General features: G+C 40.7%; 1 protein-coding gene across 1 annotated transcript; it reads left to right on the plus strand.

Moving 5' to 3' along the window:
* The first annotated feature begins 15,760 nt into the window (after positions 1–15,760).
* LOC109212271 (protein disulfide-isomerase-like) lies at positions 15,761–21,601 on the plus strand. Its single transcript, XM_019375904.1, has 11 exons — positions 15,761–16,020; positions 16,814–16,844; positions 16,948–17,226; positions 17,424–17,612; positions 17,693–17,818; positions 18,513–18,650; positions 18,732–18,851; positions 19,106–19,223; positions 19,767–19,879; positions 20,548–20,742; positions 21,255–21,601. Exons 1-10 carry the CDS (start codon positions 15,848–15,850, stop codon positions 20,734–20,736), a joined length of 1,476 nt encoding a protein of 491 aa, XP_019231449.1. The 5' UTR covers positions 15,761–15,847; the 3' UTR covers positions 20,737–20,742; positions 21,255–21,601.
* Positions 21,602–22,107: the final 506 nt, after the last annotated feature.

Consider the following 22,107-nt stretch of genomic DNA (forward strand, 5'->3'; position numbering starts at 1 on the left):
ATGATCTCTCTAGGAGGGATCGGACTGCGGTGGTCTAGGCCACTTGGTCTCTTTGATGCATCCTATGGGCGACACTATGCTGGCATCATCTACATTGAAATTATACTCCGACAATCTCGGTGCTTCCATACTCCCGAGCGACCTATTTGAACCCACTTTTGCTCATTAGGCGACGACTGATCAGTCCTTGATCATTTCTGTTGTTGTTCCTTGTCGGGTAACGCCCGTATCCGTTTCCCCTCCAATCCGCATTGTAAGGTTGGTATTGATCTCGGACCGGCCTTGGCTCCTGATCGATGATTCTCTTAGGCCTGGCATTGGTTCTATTGGGGTAAACAGACCCCGAAGAGGCCCCGAGTTGGTTGTCTTCGATTCTGATCTTCGATTGATACCTGTTGTGGACGTCAGCCCAGGTAACCGCTAGGTACTCCACCAAGTTTTGCTTTAGCTGCTGAGAAGACACGGAAGTTCGGGGGTTAAGCCCTTTAGTAAATTCTTGAACGGCCCAATCATTCGCGATCTGGGGCAGATCTATCTGATCCATATCCCTTTAGTAAATGCTTGAACGGCCTAATCATCCGCGATCGGGGGCAGATCTATCTGTTCCATATGGTACCTCGATACGAATTCCCTGAGTATATCGTTTTCCCTTTACTCGACCTTGAAAAGGTCTAACGTCCTCATATCGACCTTGATGGCGCCGACATGGGACTTTACGAAAGCATCTGCAAGCATAGCAAACAATTCAATAAAATTTGTAGGCAAGTTGTGATACCATATCATTGCTCCCTTGGACAAGGTTTCCCCAAATATTTTCAGCAACACCGACTCAATATCATTGTCTTCCAGGTCATTTTCCTTGATTGCGCATATATAGGAGGTTACGTGCTCGTTTGGATCTGTGGTCCCATTATACTTGGGAATGTCGGGCATTTGAAACCTTTTCGGGATCGGCTTCGGTGCCGCACTCGGGGGAAAAGGCTTTTGAATGAACTTTTTAGAGTCTGGCCCCTTCAATATCGAGGGTGCTCCCAGGATCTAATCGACCTTGGAGTTATAAGTTTCCACTTTCTTATCGTTGGCCTCTATCATTTTCTTGTCAGTCTCCACTCATTCTGTCAGCGCGTCGAGCATCTTCATTACCTCGGAAGTTTCTCCGAGCCCGAATTCATCCAATTTCATGGCAACTTGTTCATCCCTTCAAGTATTTTCCTTGGTTCGCCCGAACTCGACCCTGTTAGGGGCATGGCTCTAGGTTTGTAACTGCTCTATTGCTGCTTGCAGAGCTTGAAACATTTCGAAAATCAACCGCAAGCTCACCCCATTACATTCACCTTCGGGCGCTTCTCGAGCCAATGGTAGGGTGCCCCGCGAACGCCGATCTCGGGTTCAGTTGGTAGATTGATATTGATGGCAACCTGTGAGTTAGAATAGACTGGGTCGGCTGCTGGGACACCATTGGGATCAACATGGGGCACATTATCGCTAGGTATCATATTATTTTTCTCTTCATGGTGGCCAGACTCAGTGTCAACGTTCAAGTGAGCAGACTGAGAATTTGACATCCTTAAGCTAACCTTGAACCAAAACTTCAAAGAACAAGCATAAAACAGAGTGTGTTATGGAGATTTGTATCAAATAACCACTATTATCCTTAGCCCCACGGTGGGCGCCAAATTGTTTACCCTTAAAAATGACTAATAATTAAATTTGTATGCGGTTTAAAGGATACATGATTTAATTCAATATGAGTGATCTAAGAACAACAAGTAATTAAATTAAAGAAAGAATGAACAATCAAACCAATCGTGACATGACGATCAAGTCTGATCTTAAGTTGACCCCTAAAATTCAGCCTCGATCGGACCCTCGATATAAGCTCGGTTGTGATTAAGGAAGAAAATAACTGAAGAACACTTTGAATAATAGCTAGAAGACAAAAATAAACTTTTATTGCTTTGATATGCGTGTTAACAGTCTCCTCAAAATGAAAATTTTCCCCTTTATATAGTAGGAGAATTTCATTCTTAATACAAGTCTAAGGTAAAAATCTTCTTTTTCGGTAAATGTTTATCCTCAATTGGTATCAGGTGGGATTTGCATCATAATATCCAGTTGAGGGCGAAAATTATGGCTCCCTACTTGTCATGCTCAACCGTTCCTCCTTTTCCCGTGGTCTCGAAACTTTACTTGGCCTGGGTCAGTTGTTTCTTCGTGCCCGATCCCAGATACATCGTTCACTCCTTCCTAGTTCTGATACGAGGGATCCTTCTATGTTGCCTGTAGTTGCGTTGGACCGTGATCCCTTCTCGTTTCCTTATTGGGGAATCGGGGAAAATATTATCCCCGATTTTACCCGTACACAATGTAATTATCTCATTATTTAAAATACGTTCATAGGATTACCATATAATAACTATTCTAAGCTCCTGTTTGGACATAGAATTTTTTTCAAAAAATTTGAAAGTATTATTTATTCATGGAAATTGATTAGTCTTTGAAAAATTTTGAAGAAAAATTTTCAAATTCTAATAACTGCTTTGGCCAGTTTTTGGGTGAAATTTGTATATGGTCAAAACCAGGCTCGCCCCTTGTATGACTAATCGAGACTGGAATATGATAGGTTAAAGTTCAATCTCGTATTATATCGAACCATGGTGCAAAATTAGATCGTCGAGCTCGTGACCAAGAGACCGATCAATATCGAGATCGAGCAAGATCGAGGGAAACTTACCGAGCCAAATAACGGAAAGCTGAAATATCCACAATCGGTCGAGGATCATGGAAGAATTCCCGGCACGTATCAAGAACAGGCCAATTAATTAGCTAATTATGAGACTTCTTACCTCATATAGAACTGTATCAAGAGTAGGACTCCCCTACTATATAAAGGGGGTCTGATCATTTGTAAAACACATCATTCTTACGCAACATAAAGCAATATACTGTCATTTTCTAACTTTTATTATCTTGTTACTCTGTTCATACGTCAGTTGAAACATCTTTGGTTCAAGGGTGCCTGAACTTGTGGGCCAAGGCTATTCGATTCGTGTGTTTGCATTTATTCTTTTATTATCAATTTCAACATTAATCTATTCTCTTAATTTGTATCAAGTTATATCGCGTATCCTTAAAATCACGTATAAATTCAATTGTTATCCGTTTTTTAGGGTAAACAGTTTGGCATCCACCATGGGGCTAAGGATAATAGTGATTACCTGGTACAAACTTTCGTACACACATTATTTTACACTTGTTCTTTGAAGTATTTTTTATTACAGGACTAAAATGTCAAACTCTCAGTCAGCACCTCTACATATTGACAATGATTTAGGCCACCACGACGAAAATGATAACATAGCACCAAGGAACGATGTACCCCCGATTAGCCTCGATGGAGTTCCAGTTGTAGATCCAATCGACGTTAGCTCACATGTAGCCATCAACGAAAATTTGGCCGTCGATCCCGAAGGTAGAATCCGTGGGGATGTTCAATCAGCCGCTCAAAGCGCATTAGGCGGTGAAGATGGTGGAATCAGTCTGCGGGTGATCTTCAAAATGTTGCAGCCTCAGCAGACAGCAATAGCCCAACTCCAAAACCAGAATCACCCACCGAGCAGGGTCGAGCTCGAGCCATCCCGGGAAGTTGTACACAAGGCCGAATCAGTTTCAAGAAAATGAAACAAGAAAGAATCGGAGACCAACCCTTTAATCATGAAGATGCTCGAAGAACTGACAAAGTGAATTGAGTCGGGGGAAAAGAAGATTGAGGCAAATGACAAAAAGGTGGAAACTTACAACTCCAGGGTCGATCAAATCCTGGGGGCACCGCCAATATTGAAGGGACTGGATTCATAAATGTTCGTACAAAAACCTTTCCCCCGAGCGCGGCTCCAAAGCCAATCCCCAAGAAGTTCCGCATGCCCGAGATTCCTAAGTATAATGGAACAACCGATCCGACCTCTTACACGCGTGCTATTAAAGGGAACGATCTAGGGGATGACGAGATTGAATCTGTCTTGCTAAAGAAATTTGAGTAAACCCTGTCAAAGGGAGCTATTATAAGATACCATAATTTAACACCTAATTCTATTGACTCATTTGTTATGCTTACAGTTTCTTTCGTAAAGGCACTTGCCGGGGCCATCAAGGTCGAAACTAGGAAGTCAGACCTTATTAAGGTAAGGCGGAAGGACAACAAATGCTCAGAGAATTTGTGTCTCGATTCCAAATGGAACGGATGGACTTACCACCGGTCGCTGATGATTGGGTTGTTCAAGCTTTCACTCAAGGACTCAATGATCGAAGCTTAGTGGCTTCATAGCAGTTGAAGCAGAATTTGATAGAATACCCGGCTGTTGCTTGGGCCGATGTGCATAATCGGTATCAATCAAAGATCAAGGTCGAGGACGATCAACTAGGGGCTCCTTCTGGATCCGTTTATCCTATCAGACCTGTCGATAGAATCAAGAGGGATATTGACCCATAATCGAGGTCGAATAGAGATTGATATCAGCCGTATAATGGAGATCGTAGGAGCAGCGGATCTGGGCAAAATTCTACACGAAATGAAAGGAGAAGTGATCGAGGTCACAGCTCTCGAGGGCTCGTGAGCAAGAACGGCTTCGATAGACCTATCAGACCCAAAGAGGCACCACGATTATCAGAGTATAACTTTAATGTTGATGCGGCTGCCATCGTATCGGCTATCGGATGCATCAAAGATACCAAGTGGCCTCGACCTTTACAAATTGATCCAACACAAAGGGATCGCAACCAAATATGCAAATATCACGACACACATGGCCAGAGAACGGAGGATTGTCGATAATTGAGAGAAGAAGTAGTCCGGTTATTCAACAACGGGCACCTTCGAAAATTTCTGAGTGACCGAGCTAAGAATCATTTCAAAAACAGGGATTCCAATAAACAAAATGAATAAGATGGTCCCTAAAACGTCATTCATATGATCATCGGAGGGTTCGATGTTCCTTAAGGTCCTATGATAAAGCGCACCAAAGTATCAATTACGAGGGAAAAACAAACTCGAGATTACATACTAGAAGGAACTTTATCTTTCAACGATGAGGATGTAGAAGGAATCATGCAGCCCTATAATGATGCACTAGTAATTTCTGTACTCATGAATAAAACTCGAGTTAAACATGTGTCAATTTATCCAAGTAGTTCGGCCAACATCATTCGATCGAGGGACGTAGAACAACTCGGCCTGCAGGACCAAATCATGCCTGCGCCCCGAGTGCTAAACAGATTTAACATGGCTTGTGAAACTACTAAGGGAGAAATAACGTTACCGGTAAACGTAGTCGGTACTACCCAGGAGACCAAGTTTTATGTGATCGAAGGGGAAATGAGGTACAATGCCCTGTTCGGGAGGCTATGGATCCACAACATGAGGGTTGTGGCCTTGACCCTTCACCTTGTATTAAAATTTCCGACACCAGAAAAGATAAAGACAATTTACGGGGAGCAACCCACCGCAAAAGATATGTTTCGGTCGATGAAGTAATTCCGATATCAACACTCTCATCGACAAAGAACTCAGGTTCGAAAGCGAAACAGGAAGCCAAATAGCAATCATCGATGCCAGCCTCGACCCAATCGGACAAGCAAGGGACTGACGAAAACGACGATTACGGGGTTCCTCGTTCCTTTATAGCTCCTGATAATTCTGATGCTACCAAATCAACGGTTGAAGAGCTGGAGTAGGTTGTGCTGATCGAACATCTGCCCGATCAAAAGGTATACCTGGGCACGGGGTTAACTCCCGAGCTCAGGAAAAAGCTCATTCAATTTCTTATAGCTAATATGGATTGTTTTGCTTGGTCCCGTCTCGATATAACAGGGATCCCACCGGAGATCACGACTCACAAGCTAAGATTGGACACGAAGTTCCATCCGGTAAAGCAGAAAAGGAGACCCCAGTCCGAGATCAAGCATGCCTTCATCAAGGACGAGGTAACTAAACTCCTTAAAATAGGGTCCATCCGGGAGGTCAAATACCCGAAATGGCTAGCAAACGTAGTAGTAGTTCCTAAAAAAGGGAACAAACTAAGAATGTGTGTGGACTATAAAGATTTAAATAAGGCATGCTCCAAAGACTCTTTTCCTTTGCCTAACATCGATCGCATGATCGATGCCACGGCCGGCCACGAGATCCTCAATTTTCTCGATGCCTACTCCGGGTACAAACAAATACGGATGAACCCTGATGATCAAGAAAAGACCTCTTTTATCACCAAGTATGGCACATACTGCTATAACGTAATGCCATTTGGATTAAAAAATGCCGGTGCCACTTACCAACGACTAGTAAACAGAATGTTCGAAGAACAGTTAGGAAAATCCATAGAAGTTTACATTGACGATATGTTAGTTAAGTCCCTACGAGCAGAGGACCATTTAAAACATTTGCAGGAAACCTTCAGTATATTGAAGAAGTACAACATGAAGCTGAACCCAGAAAAGTGCGCGTTCGGAGTCGGATCAGGTAATTCCTCGGGTCCATGGTGTCCAACCAAGGAATCAAAATCAAACCCGACAAGATCAAAGCCATCAAGGATATCACGGTAGTGGACAATGTCAAGGCCGTACAAAGGCTAACCGGGCGCATTGCTGGGGCGATTCATCTCGAGGTCTTCCGATAAAAGCCATCGATTTTTCTCGTTGTTGAAGAAGAAAAACAACTTCACATGGACCCCAGAATGCCAACGGGCTTTAGAATAACTTAAGCGATATTTATCGAGCCTGCCATTGCTTCACACGGCGAGGGAAAACGAACGACTATACTTGTATCTAGTAGTATCAAAAATAGCGGTAAGTGGAGTCCTAGTCCGGGAAGAACAAGGTACGTAATTTTCAAGTTATTATGTTAGCAGGACCTTAGGTGAGGCCGAAACTAGAAATCCCCACCTAGAAAAATTAGCACCCGCTTTGCTAAGTGCATCTAGAAAACTGAACCATATTTTCAGTGCCATCCTATATGTGTTGTGACAACCTACCCTTTACGAAATATAATGTATAAACCCGAACTCTTGGGACGATTGGCCAAATGGGCCATAGAAATCAACAGGTACGATATCGAATATCAACCCCGAACAACCATTAAATCTCAAATTTTAGCAGATTTTATGGTTGACTTTACGCCAGCCCTAATACCCGAAGTCGAAAGAGAGTTGTTGGTAAACTCGAGAACGTCTTCGGGAATCTAGACCCTCTTTATGGACGGTGCCTCGAACGTAAAGGGTTCCGAACTTTGCATCGTACTGAATCCACCCACAGGCAATATAGTTAGACAGTCTATTAGAACTGTAAAATTGACTAACAATAAGGCCGAATATGAGGCCATGATTGCAGGTCTCGAACTATCCAAAGGCTTGGGGGCGGAGGTGATCGAAGCTAAGTGTGACTCCCTCCTTATAGTAAACCAAGTTAACGAAACGTTCAAAGTCAGAGAAGAACGAATGCAAAGGTACCTAGATAAGTTACAAGTAACATTACATCGGCTCAAAGAGTGGACTTTGCAGCACGTGCCCCGAGATCAAAATAGTGAGGCCGATGCCTTTGCAAACTTAAGGTCGTCGGTCGAAGACGAAAAGCTCAACTCAGGGGCGGTCGTACAACTCATGAGGTTGGTAGTAGAGGAAGGTCACACTAAAATAAACTCCACAAGCTTAACCTGGGATTGGAGAAATAAATACGTAGAGTATTTGAAGACCGGAAAACTTCCCTCAATCCAAAGGAATCGAGGGCCCTGCGCATAAAGGCAGCCCGATTCAGCTTGTCCGAGGATGGAACCTTGTTCAGGAGAATGTTCGATGGCCCACTAGCAATATGTCTGGTACCGGGAGATACCAAATACTTTCTAAGGGAAGTTCACGAGGGCACTTGCGGAAATCATTCAGGCGCCGAATCAATGGTTCAAAAGGTGATCAGAGCCGGTTATTACTAGATCGACATGGAAGAGGACATGGCCATTCATGAAGTGGGGGATGGACTTTGAAGTGCCAAAGGTATGCTCCGATGATTCACCAACCCGGGGAGCTATTGCTTTCGGTATTATCGCCATGGCCATTCATGAAGTGGGGGATGGACATCGTCGTCCCTCTTCCATGGGCACCAGGTAAGGCTTAATTTGTCTTATTTATGACTATCTATTTTTCTAAGTGGGTTGAAGCACATGCATACGAGAAGGTCAGGGAGAAGGAAGTCATCGACTTCATTTGGGACCACATCATATGTCGGTCTGGGATACCGTCCGAAATTGTATGTGACAACAGAAAATAGTTTATCGGCAGTAAAGTGACCAAATTTCTCGAAGATCATAAGATATAAAGGATATTATCGATACCTTATCACCCTAGTGGGAACAGACAAGCCGAATCGACCAACAAAACCATAATCCAAAACCCTAAGAAAAGGTTGATTGGCGCTAAGGGAAAATGGAAAGAGATCCTGCCCAAAGTTCTTTGGCATATAGCACAACATCGAAGTCCAGTATCGGGGCCATTCTCATTTGTTTATGGCGCCGAAGCTCTAATACCGATTGAAATCGGGGAGTCGAGTATCAGATTCCGATATGCAACAAAGGAATCAAATGGCGAGGCCATGAATACAAGCCTGGAGCTATTGGATGAAAGGCGTGAACCGCCCTTGTTCAATTGGCCACCCAAAAGCAACGGATCGAGAGGTATTACAATCGAATGGCCAACCTTCGATACTTCAATGTCGAGGACTTAGTACTAAGGAAGGTCACACTAAGCACCCGGAATTCGAACAACGGGAAATTGGCCGAACTGGGAAGAACCATACCAGATTCTCGAGGTCACATGGAAAGGATCCTTTAAACTTGGAATGACAAACAGAGAACAACTACCAAACAATAGAGCGTAACTCACCTAAAACGATATTACTACTAAGGTACGACCCCATTTCATTTCTTTTTATTTTCGGACTAACACTTGCAGGTGGACGACAAGGAGCGGCACAAAGTCTTTAGGTCTGAAAGCACGCGTTGCACTCTTTTTCCTTGAACCGTTTTGTCCTAATTGGGTTTTCCAGCAAGGTTTTTAATGAGGCAATAGTGGATCGTGCTAACTTAGAATCAAAGGCCGATCACGAATCGGTGTCAAAGATAGCACTAACAGTATCAGAGGTTCCTCTACAATCAACCTCGAATATTGGGGGGCATTACCCTTTTGCGAGGAAATTACTTCGTAATAGAAGGGTCTCGATAGGTAAAATTTGTTGTAAGGGCCAAATGGTCAAACGAACCGTGCCCACATAGGTTGCTCGAGCCCTGGCATAAAACATGTACGCATGTATAACTACTTTTCACAAGAATAAAGAGAAGTATTTTCCTTGCAATTATCTTATGTCTTAGAAAAATTTCCTCTTTTCAATTTCGTACTTTCGATCTCTTAAGGAAACGAGCTCAAGGGTCGATTATAACTAGAGTTCAGATGATCACTCCCGAACTCGGGGACTCCAGTCCGAAAAAGAAACTCGAACAGATCGAACTATTAAAAATCGAGGGCATAGACCTCTTAGGAAACCCCCGAATTTTAAAGGCCACGGCCATACCCACTCGGGGACTGTTATCTTAGGCAAGCCTGGATAACTCGGTAAAGCAAACTCACCGGCCTACACGCAAATTAAAAGGTTACGGCCATATTAACGCGGCTCGGAGACGTCCGAGAACCGTAACAAAAAATAGGCCTTTGAAATTTTCATAACTAGTTTTAGAGGCTACTCTCGGCAAACTATAATCCGAGTTACTTACTTTGGGAGAAGGTTCATGGTAATGCCGAACCTCCAAGACCCAAAAATAAAAATAATATAAAGGCAAGGTTTGTTCGAACTTACGCAACCTAAGTTATTTTATGCTAAGGCATTCCGACCTTTGTGAATACAAGTAATAAAGCAAAGGAAAAATTTGAAAGCCAAAAGGGAAAAGAAAGCCTTGTATATATTTACCCAATAATCTTTTTACAGAGGCCAGAATGGATTAATTCAAAAATTTACAATGGCCGAAACAACCTCAAAAAGATGCAAAAGAAAGCAAAAAATATAAAGGCCTAAGTGGCCTGGTCTTCATCGGAGGCAGCATACCGCCCTCGGGATCTTCCCCGCCTTCAGACTCGCTTAAACTCTCGGAATCTTCCTCGGGAAAGGCCAGCTGTCGGGCCCTGGCCTCTTCTACTTTGGCATTCTCGATTTTAGCCAGTATATCGAAGTCCCGAGCATAGACTCCCTCGAGGGCTTCCCTTCAAGCTTGCCACCTTGCATGATCCACCATGCTCTTGGCCTACGCCTGGATGGCCTCGACGTCGACCTTGAATTGGGCCACTTTAGCATCAGCTTTGGTATTGGCCACTACCACCTCAGATTTGGCCGCCTCGAGTTCATTGGCAAAGTTTGCCTTATCGAAAATAGCCAAGTCCAATTGGGATTGAAGCTCCTCAATTTTCTTGACCTGCACCGAGGCCTTCTCTTTTGCAGCTTAGAGCTGGGTCTCGGCCGACTCTAGTTGTGCTTTGGCAGCTTCCCTTTTTGAGGCTAAGATGTCCATATTTTTCTTGAACTCCTCGGCCTCAGCTTGAATCGTATCTACCTGTGCCTGAAGCTCACCTATCTGTTCAAGCCTTTTCCGGACCTGCAGGATCGGATTGTTAGTCACTATCTTCAATTCGTCTTCACTATCGTGAAGCACTCGAAATACCTGCTCGGCCATCTCGGCATACTCATTCCGAGCCATTTATAACTCGGCCTAAAGCTTATCACTGAGAAGCTTGTAGGTGTCCATCTTCTCAGTGAGATCCCGAACCCCGACCTCGTGGTAAGTTAATTCCTCCTGGTATCAGAGGAAAGTCTCATGATGCAGCACCGAAGCCTGCAAGCATAAGGGAAGGTGTTATAGTTATTTACAACTTTAAATTTAGAATATATGAGAAGAAAGATACACAAAGTTACCCGATTTAATTCTTGTTGGGCTTCATTGAATAGGCAGGGGGTTTCCACCTTGTCCATCACTGCCTGATCTTCTTTGGTCACCAAGCAACGAAGGTAGCTAGCGACCCCTACGTGGCAGAGAAAACCCGGGCATCCTCCGGGATAGAGAAAGCTATTGACCGTCTTCAGTCAGGATCGACACTCGAGGCCGGGAACCGATTCACCAATTTTGGGCTTGAGGAAGACCAACTAGTTCCCAGCGATGGTACCTTCTTTGGCACCGGAAAGTCTCCGAGCTTAGTGATATCCTCGAAGGCAGTAGGCTCAAACCTATCCAAGAGGCCCCTCGTGAATATGATCTTCTAACATACCTGCCTCACGGATCATAGCATCCGAGAACTGAGGAGACTCTGTAATGTCAATCACCCCGAGCGCGTCTTTCAGGGAACTTTCCTATGCTCGAGGAGTGTCAGCTCTGGTCTCCCTTTCGACCCCCCCTAACTTGGGGCAAAATGGCCTTACCCCCTTCTGGTTCGAGAGCTTCAACTAGAGCTCTCTCACCGACCTCCTCATGTCGAGATGATTCAACTTCAGCACCCGCCTGTTCGAGAGCCTTTGGATCATGACACCAGCCCGCACGCGGTCCACTAGTTTGGATTTTTCTTCTTCTTCTTCTTCTTTAGACTCATTCCTTAGTCGATGGACTGAGTCCGAGGATAGAGCGCCGGAGCTCCCCATGGGCTTGCGAGACCTCCTCTTCGATTTTTTCTTTTCCGAGTTCGGGGAACTCGATACCCTTTTTCTCTTCTTATCGTCACCCTACTTCAGAGCAGGGGGCTTGAGAGGCACATCCTCATCACCAGATGGAGGCCTCATAGCAACGTCTTTGAGGACACCTACAAAAGAAAACAGAGCAGATAAAAATTCAACAGTACAAGGAGAAAAACAAATAGTATTGAATTAGAGGAAAACTTACCGTGATTTTGAGCCTCCCATCGAACCTTCGACAACTCCATCCAAGCATGCTCGGAATATGGTCTTTGTGACACAAGGCCCTCGACCCATTCCTTGAGTTCAGGAACTACGTTCGACACCTGGGCCACAACTGCAACACCAAAAATATCGATAAGGAAGGAGATAAGAGGTGTAATAACAAGATTGAACCTTCAAGGTGAAGTACTACTTATGTTTCATGTTCTATTTCTCGGAAAATGACATGTCTTCGGCAGGAATCAGCTGTCTTTCAGTAGGTCTTTGGCTCGTTTGATTCCAAATTCCTTAAGTAATTATTTGACTCTAGGGTAGTTATCAAATTTGTGCTTTTCATAACATGTCTAAATGCTGTTTTGTTTCCTGAGTAAGTTAACACGACTTTCTTTTTATACTAGGGTGTATACTTAGCATAAATTAGACCTTTTAGGCTTTAACTTATTTGGTATCATGCACCTGTGTGACTGTGTAAATCAACAAATTGGTTTCTCCCTAACTCTTTCAATATGATCCTACGTTTGAAGAATTGAAGACGGACGTTGAGCCTTGAAGAGAAAAGGTTCACCCCGGCTAGTAGGTCAAGCACGTGTCGATGACGTGTTATTTTTTACCACTACATATACCATTATAACACACTGATTTGTTACCCCTTTCTTATAAGGTGTAGATATTTGAAAGAAAGGATTGTGTACCTTGTGTGTGGTTTGCGTTATCTCCATAATGTTTTTTTCAGCTTTTAATATTTGCTGCTTCAAATCTTGTAGAGGCCATTAAATTTTTTGAGGCGTCTTGGAGGTTCGGTGTTACCGGGAACCTTCTCCCAAAGTAAGTAACTCAGATTATAGTTTGCCGAGGGTAGCCTTTAAAACTGGTTATGAAAATTTTGAAGGCCTATTTTTTGTTACGGTTCTCGATGTCTCTGAGCTAAACGTTAATATTGTCGTAGCCTTTTAACTCAGGTGTATCCCACTGAGCTTGCTTTCCCGAGTTATCCAGGCTTGCCTAAGATAACAATCCCCAAGTGGGTATGGCCGTGGCTTTTAATATTCGGGGGTTGCCTAAGAGGTCTTATGCCCCCGACATTTAATAGTTCGATCTGTTCGAGTTTGTTTATCGGACAGCAGTCCCCGAGTGAGGGAGTGATCATCCCAACTCTGGTTATAATCGATCCTTGAGCTCGTTTCCTTAAGAGATCGAAAGTACGAAATTGTAAAGAGGAAATTTTTCTAAGACATAAGATAATTGCAAGGAAAATACTTCTCTTTATTCTTGCAAAACAGTTATACATGCGTAGTATTTTATGCCAGAGCTCGAGCAACCTGTGCGGGCACGGTTCGTTTGATCGTTTGGCCCTTACATCAAATCTTACATATCGAGACCCTTCTATTACGAAGTAATTTCCTCGCAAGGGTAATGCCCCCCCAGTATTCGAGGTTGCTTGTAGAGGAACCTCAGATACTGTTAGTGCTGTCTTCAACACCGATTCATGATCGGCCTTTGATTCTAAGTTAGCACAATCCACTGTTACCTCGTTTAAAACCTTGCCGAAAAACCCAATTGGGACAAAAACGGTTCAAGGGAAAAAGAGTGCAACGCGTGCTTTCAGACCTACTGCTTCATGCCACTCCTTGTCGACCACCTGCAAGTGTTAGTCCTAAAATAAAAAGAAATGAAATGGGGCCGTACCTTAGCAGTAATATCGTTTTAGGTGAGTTACACTCCAATTGTTCGGTAGTTGTTCTCAGTTTGTCATTACGAGCTTATAGGATCCTTTCCCTGTGACCTCGAGAATCTAGTATGGTCCTTCCCAATTCGGACCCAATTTCCCTTCGTTCGAATTCCGGGTGCTTAGTGTGACATTACTTCGTACTAAGTCCCCGACATTGAAGTATCGAAGGTTGGCCCTTCGATTTTAATACCTCTCGATCTGTTGCTTTTGGGCGGCCAATCGATTAAGGGCGACTTCATGCCTTTCATCCAATAGCTCTAGGCTCATATTCATGGACTCGTCATTTGATTTCTTTGTTGCATATAGGAATCTGATACTCAGCTCCTTGACTTCGAACGTTCCGTTAACTTGGTTTACTACAAGGAGGGAGTCACACTTAGCTTCGATCACCTCCGCCCCCAAGCCTTTGGCTAGTTCGAGACCTGCAATCATTGCCTCATATTCGGCCTTGTTGTTAGTTAATATTACAGTTCCTATAGACTGTTTAACTATATTGCTTGTGGGTGGCTTCAGTACGATGCCAAGTCCGGACCCCTTTGCAATTATAACGTATATAGTCAGAGGTTTTAATCAAATACAACTTCAACTTTTGAAAATAATTTTTAATATAATTTTAAAAACTCTTTTTTCAAATTTCAACCAAATCTATTTTTAAACGCTAGGCTAGAATACTTTGGATATGCATATTATTGTCCTCACATATAGTTAAATCAGAATTTTCATATAATTTTAGCTTTTGAGGTTTGCCCAATGTTAAAAATATTTTCTGAAATTGCATATCTAAACAGTTCTATTTAACAAAGAAAAAAAAATATTTCTGGGGCTTCGCCGCTTGTATCAAGGCTAACGCCACTTATCGATCGAAGCACATGCACCACCTGCGGCTCTCACAACGAGACGACGTTAAGTGCGCACGTGACGCGGAAGCAGGTGGCGTGCTTCATTTGCCACGTCGGATCAAAAGACAAATTGTTTTATTCCACGTGTTGCATATGACACAGCATAGAGTGAAGTATATTTTGTTAACGTTACTCTCGAGAGTGTTGTATTTTCAGTCACGCGTCAGTACCATGTTTGTCCCGTTCTCTAACTGCACCTCTCTTTTTTCTTTTTCTTTTTTTTTGGGGTCCCTGGATCACGAAAAGGAGTCCAGGAATTCTACTTCCTCTAAATGACCTTAGTACCCTCCTCACTTGTTACCTAAATTAGCAAAAAAATATAGTTTTGACATAAAATACTTAGAGCAAATATGTTCTACCTACTCCAATTTTTCAATTCGTAACATGGTGTCCTTCACCTTTTTTATTTTCTTGTCAAAATAGTACTATGAGTAACAAAATGTTACTGTGAAAAAACCCATACTCATTAACACAGGCGGATATAATATTTATACTTTATGGGTTCAATATTTAAGATTTTTAATATTGAGTCCATTATATTTTTAAAGTTATGCATTCATATCTATTATTTTTTATAAATTTAATAAATTTTTACCTATAAAATTATACTCCGCATCAAAAATTATGGATTCAATTGAACTCGTCACTTTAACACTACCTCCGTCACTGCTCATTAAGCTGCTTTAAAGAAAAAAAGAAAACAAGATAAAAAAAGAACTTATTAATACAAACTATAACGACCAACTTGATGCTTGGTATCAATGTTTTATATTACAAAATACATATCATTTAGAATTGGAATAATTGAAGGAAAATATTTCTACTTCTTATTTTACGTAAATATAATCTACACGCACAAAAGATAAACGTTTAGAGCATATTTTACCTTTTTTAATTAGATAAAAAAATATAGGAAAGGCAAATATAAAGTGCAAGTTCTTTAACATGAGATCGAAAATTTATACAAATAAAATGATCTATGATAAAATGTTTCAATCAAACAAAATTCAATTTCTGTTGAGTGTAGACATTAAAAGAATATTATAACTAGTATTTAGTGAATTTACAGAATTTACGGTAAAATAACAGGGGCATTTTTGACATTTCATGTTTGATAGATGGCAGATCTTCGCACAGTTAAAGAGTTCCCATAAGCAAATATACTACTAACTATATAAAATCCTCTTGAGATCCACAATGAGAAACGAAACTGAAGAAATTTTTTCAGTGAGCTGAGAGAAGAGATAAGAGTGAAAAAATGGCGATTAGGGTATGGATTTCCTTATTTCTCTGCGTTTACGCATTGCTAGGATCGCTTTCTTATGCTTCTGAGAGCGAAGAGAAGGAGTACGTTGTGACACTGGATCACTCCAATTTCTCTGATTTCGTCGGTAAACACAAATTCATCGTCGTCGAGTTCTATGCCCCTTGGTAAATTTCACTAATTACACTTTCAGTTTACTGTCCGTAGTTTTTGAATCTGTAGCTTCTCTATAACGTATCTTTCAGATTCAGATATTTTCTGTTTTTCTTTTCCCTTAAAGGACTGATTTTTTGGGATATTTTTGTTTATTGATAGTCGATTGGTCTTTTGTTTGAAAAGTAAGAGCTTAAACAGATGTTACGGAGATTATCAGATCCAGGGTGCCCTTTTTTAATTAAGGGAAATGGTTTTCATGAAAATATTCCTCTGTGGGAAGTATTTTACTTTGGGAAATCTTTTCTTGCGTTTAATTCTGATGTAGAAGTTAGAGACATATGGTATTTATACAAGGCGTAGAATAATTTGTGAGGATAGTGTTTTCGGGATATTTTTGAGTACTAAAGGTGGATAAAAATGTGTTAAGTATTGAATGAAGTAAGTGATATGGAGTAAGAGTTGGAACTTCTGCTCATAAGTGAGTAAAGTCATTGTACCATTTTGGTGAAAAAGTCTTATCATTGGATTTCAAAACTCAAGGTAAGCAAATACATGGAGACAAATTTCACCAAGGAATGATGAAATCATGACTGATGTTTATTTTTACATTATTATGCAGCTTGACCAAACAGTCAAAGCTAGATGCTTTAGTGCATTTTCTTTATTGAATCAACAAAATAAGCTGCACTTTTTTTTCTTCTTATCTGCGATGTCTGTCTCTATTTAAGTCACAAGGAAATTGTATGCCTCAAATTAGAGCAATTATTTCTTACCATGTTTATTAATTACTTTGATATTTTATAGGTGTGGTCATTGCAAGAAACTTGCTCCTGAGGTAAGAACCACTGACACATTCTTTAGAATCTTATAAAAGGTAATAGGGTTTTGGAGCATAAGTATGTGCAATGCATTTAAACACTTCACTTTGTAATTTGCAGTATGAGAAAGCAGCACAAATTTTAAGTCAGAACGATCCACCTGTTATTCTGGCCAAAGTTGATGCTAATGAGGAGCAAAACAAGATTCTTGCCAGTGAGTTTGATATAAAAGGTTTCCCTACAATTAAGATCTTGAGGTATGGAGGAAGCGTTATTCAAGATTACAAAGGACCACGTGAGGCGGATGGTATCATTTCTTACTTAAAGAAACAAAGTGGTCCTGCTTCTGCTGAAATTAAATCTGCTGATGATGTTATTGATGTCAATAAGATCATTATCGTAAGTGCCCTCCCCTCTGTATCTCTCTCATTATATATGTGTACACACACCCAAACACATATGCTCACACCAGAGTAACCCGATACACAAACACCCAGAATTGCTCCCACTGGTTTGCATATGTTTTTCTTTTATTGTTTTAACCCCTAAGAGATCTGCTGAATGGGAGTTGACATTATGGTTTGAAATTCTTATAGGTTGGGGTTTTCCCAGAGTTCTCTGGCGAGAAATATGAGAATTTCACAGCTCTGGCTGAAAGATTGCGGTCTGACTATGAGTTTGCTCATACTTTGGATGCTAAACTCCTTCCTCGAGGGGATTCATCAGTTTCAGGCCCTGTTGTTAGGTTATTCAAGCCTTTTGATGAACTTTTTGTAGATTTCCAGGTATTGGATCTGTGTAAAAGTTTTGTACATTTTCTGATGTACTAGACAATGTTTCAACTTATGATCACATGTACTTGCAGGATTTCGATGTGGATACCTTAGCAAAGTTAGTTGAAGCAGCAAGCATTCCAACTGTGACTCTATTTAACAAAGACCCCAATAACCATCCTTTTGTTATCAAATTCTTCAACAGTCCAAATGCCAAGGTGCACCATTTACTTAGTTTACCAGTTTTACATTGCATGTGCAGACTCTGTTAGTCTTGTTGCTGTCTAAACCCGTATCTGCTCTCCAATATGCTACCAAATCTCTTATTCGAAGGTGGTGTCTCTTGTTTTACGTTTTGGAGCAACGATGTTTGCTAATAGGAGAGTAAATGTGGATCAAGATTTTTCTTTCAAATTATTTTCTTCACTTTTTAGATTATTATGTTTTGTTGCCCTGATACTAAGTTGCTCTTTCATTTATGTTATCAGTATGAACTCTTCATGTATGATGACAACTACTATGAGCAAAGATAGATGAGTAAAGAATGGATAGAAGAACTTCATCTGTGTTTTTCTGAAAATTTTGTCGGCTCCAAAAGTATATGTATCAAGTAAAGTTGTTTCTCATGCGGCTGCTTGTTTAATTTCCTGCTAGCTTGCACTTTCTAGAGCTGTAGTCGAAAATGGGTCTACTTCTGACATAGCATATCTTCTGGTGGTTCTGCTATCGTAATTCCACTATTGCTGTACTGGATATGCACTTTATGTACCCAACTCTGGTTTCCTTATTGAAGTTTAGTTCCAATTATCTCTTTGTGCTGTACTATTTAGAGCTGGAGGCATTGTCCCCGTTTTCTCCCCATTACCCTATTAATTTCGAGCAGTTTCTAATAAATGAGTATGACATTGGCAGGCCATGCTGTTTGTAAACTTCAACAGTGACCTAATTGATACTTTTAAATCCAAGTATCATGAAGTTGCTGAGCAGTACAAAGGCAATGATATTAGTTTCTTAATTGGTGATGTTGAGGCCAGTCAAGGTGCCTTCCAGGTTAGGTTTCGTATTTGTTGTGTTTGAATCATTTCTTGTTATTGACGTTAACATGATGATATATTTGGCTTTGTTGAGCAGTACTTTGGACTCAAAGAAGATCAGGTACCTCTAATCATCATACAGACAAATGATGGGGAGAAGTATCTCAAACCAAATGTTGAGCCTGATCATATTGCTTCATGGGTTAAGGATTTTAAGGTAATGAAGCACTCTGCCTTTTCTTTTACCCGTTTCTCTTGTATTAATTGTTTCTCCAGTCCTTTTAAATTCATTTTACATATCCTTAGTTTTACCTCTTGAAATGATGAACTGAATTTCTCTTAAAGAAATTCTAAGTTTTGCTTGAGATGTGAACAAATTGCATGTAAAGAGAAGTTCTCAAGAAGCATTGTTTCTGTGGGCAACTTTTTTCTTATAATGTTTCTAAAATATTTACTCACATCATATTTCAGGACGGCAAGGCGAAACCTTTCAAGAAATCAGAACCTATCCCAGAGGTTAACAGCGAACCTGTTAAAGTTGTGGTTGCTGACACTCTCCAGGATATGGTTTTCAACTCTGCGAAGAATGGTATTCCTTACGTAACGTTCAAATACTGTTGACATTTTGTTCAGTTCCATCTTAGTGCTTCATATAGAATTTATTGTAAGACTGTCATGCACTCTTATGCAGTAAAGCAACTGAACTTCAAATTGTATATTTCGTTATTTCGCATGGCTGTTCAGCATGATATAAATTGAGTTTAAAAGCATACTAGACGGACTTACAATGGTCGTGATTTTGAGTTTAGTTGTTCCAACTTGCTCTGATTAAGCTGTTCAGAAAATGTTGATAAGTGACAGAATTAAACATATGGTACAAGATCATCATCTGCGGAATGTGACATAGTATTAATCAAACAGTCGTATCACAAATGTATTTAAGTGCAGTATGACATTTTATAACTGCCACGTGGACAGTTACGAGTCAATTATGTGGTGTAGTTCAATTTCTTCCGTGCTCCATCCTACTCCTTGTGTTCGTCTTGTTCATATGCCTGAACTCAAACATGTTCTTTTGTTAGAAATTTTGCTGGATATGCATTTTGATGATTATTGTGGTTGTTTCTTATAGTACTCCTCGAGTTTTATGCCCCTTGGTGCGGACACTGCAAGCAGTTGGCCCCGATCCTTGATGAAGTGGCTGTCTCATTTGAAAGCGATGCTGATGTTATGATAGCTAAAATTGTGAGATTCCTACTCAAAGCTCTTTATTCTGTCATGGTTCTGAAATATATTGTGTATTTTGAGTATGTTTATTGCTTGTACAGTAAAATTGGAGGAACATGTTGGGCACATAGTATTTGGTTTTAGGGAAAGAAAAGTTCAGGAGTTAAAAAATTGTTTTACATAACTTTTTGTCATATATAATGTGTGATAGCGGGTTCTTTATGTAAAACTGTATAAAATTTGGTCCCAATTAACAAAAATGTTTAACACCCAATCCGGACAAAGTACTATCTGATGTAAACACTGATGAGACAATACCTAGGGTTGAGTGCTTACCAGCATAGCCTGCATACGAATGAAGGTAAAAAGATCAAGCATGAGGCAACAAGTATCTGCTTGCTAGTATAAGCTTGGAGATTACGTGCCTCATTTTGCATCTTCATGCATTATTACCTAACAAAATTTTTGCGCTCAACTTGTTAAACAACGTGCTTAAATTTTGTTGCACTTAATTTTTCTTAGAAGCAGAGTATTTCATGCCTTTTACCTCTTTAATTTTGCTGTTTTTCCGCCCTAGCGTACAGGTTGGCTCCTCCTTTTCGGGGGTAGCTACTTCAATCTTGTGTAAATATTTGAAATTTGAATATTGGAAATTGCTAACAAAGTCATCTTTTGCTGTTATGTAGGATGCTACTGCTAATGATATTCCCCAGGGAACTTTTGATGTCCAAGGTTATCCGACTCTTTATTTCAAGACAGCAAGTGGAAAGATCTCACAGTATGAAGGTGACAGGACCAAGGAAGACATTATTGACTTCATCCACAAGAATCGGGATAAAGCTGCGGACCAAGGTTCGAGAAAAGAGGAGCTATAAGTAAAGGTAACCGAACTTCTAGGTCAAAACATTATTACTACTTGTGGAGTAAAACATATCATTTGAAGTTGTCATATGCTGCATTTGGAGTTGTGTCATCTGCTTTGAAGTTTACCTGTAATTCAACCAATACATAATGTTTTGTTCAGCATTACTAAAAATGGTGATATTGAGGTAAATTTTGATAGTTGTTGGAATGAATGGACAAGAAATTAAATGAACTTGCGCTGAAGACATGTATATTTTCTCCTCTGTGGTTTTTCCCTGTTGTGTTTGGTTTGAGTGGAAACAAGAATTATCAATGGGACTAAGAATAAAACAATATTTCTATTTGTTTTCTTTTTGTACTAACCAACCAGGAGAAGGATTAAGCTCTTGAACTTTACCTTCCTTCCTTTACTTCGCAATGTAGGAAAGATTCTAACTTGCTTTCAGACGTGGCTTATATATTTGGAATTAAGTTTTGACTAGTTTTTGTTTGCTTTATGGTGTCTAAATTTCCTCTTTGCCTCTGCCAGGAAGAATAGCAACAAGAGGAGATTTTGAAGGTTCCCAAGGCATTTGGCATTGTGTTGGCTGCCTTACCATTTACCAGGTCCAATGAAGTGAGGAAACACCGTGGGCTACATTTCCAACCCCGCTCCCATCCCACCCCCCAAACCCCTGCCATCACAACCCCAAAAATAGCCCCTTTTTACCATGGTCTGTAACAAATATTTCTGATAAGGTTTTGTTGAGGATTAGGTATCGTAGCTAGTCTCAATAGTTTGAGTAGTGCATCTCAGCGTGATGAATGTTTTTCTGGAGAAACTATCATCTAAGTTATTTACGAAGCAAAGTGAAAACCCTTTAAACTTGTCTTGAATGTCTCTTCCTTTTAGACTTACTTTTTACTTGAGTTAGCTTTCCGGTTACACTTGGTAACTAAATGTTTCTGTTTAACGATAAATACTGGCCTCTCCAGTTTCCACTGTTATGTAGAGGTGGAGTGGAGTTTGCTTGAGTTGGTGCTCTTTCTTTCTTCACTGTGTTATTTCATGATTATCTCTTCTAATATTTTTTAAACTAATATAATCTCTCAAAATGTAGTAGATTTGCACGCATTAATAGCAAGATTTGGCTTGTACTTGGTAAGAGTGAACTATTTCTCCCAATTATGTTCTTCTCAGCAAGATGTACGCTTTTTGTTTCCATTTTCTGAGACTCATTTAGAGCAGACAATTGAAGATGCTCCAAACTACAACCCATCAGCATAACTGATGAGTTTATGTACTTCTATCACCTGAGGAAACATAATTGGAGAGGAACGCTCAAACTGACGCATTGCATTGACACTCGTAACGAGCCCCGAGAGTTGTATAAGGGGGCAAT

Source organism: Nicotiana attenuata, unplaced genomic scaffold, assembly GCF_001879085.1.
Source record: "Nicotiana attenuata strain UT unplaced genomic scaffold, NIATTr2, whole genome shotgun sequence".
Classification (NCBI taxonomy): domain Eukaryota; kingdom Viridiplantae; phylum Streptophyta; class Magnoliopsida; order Solanales; family Solanaceae; genus Nicotiana; species Nicotiana attenuata.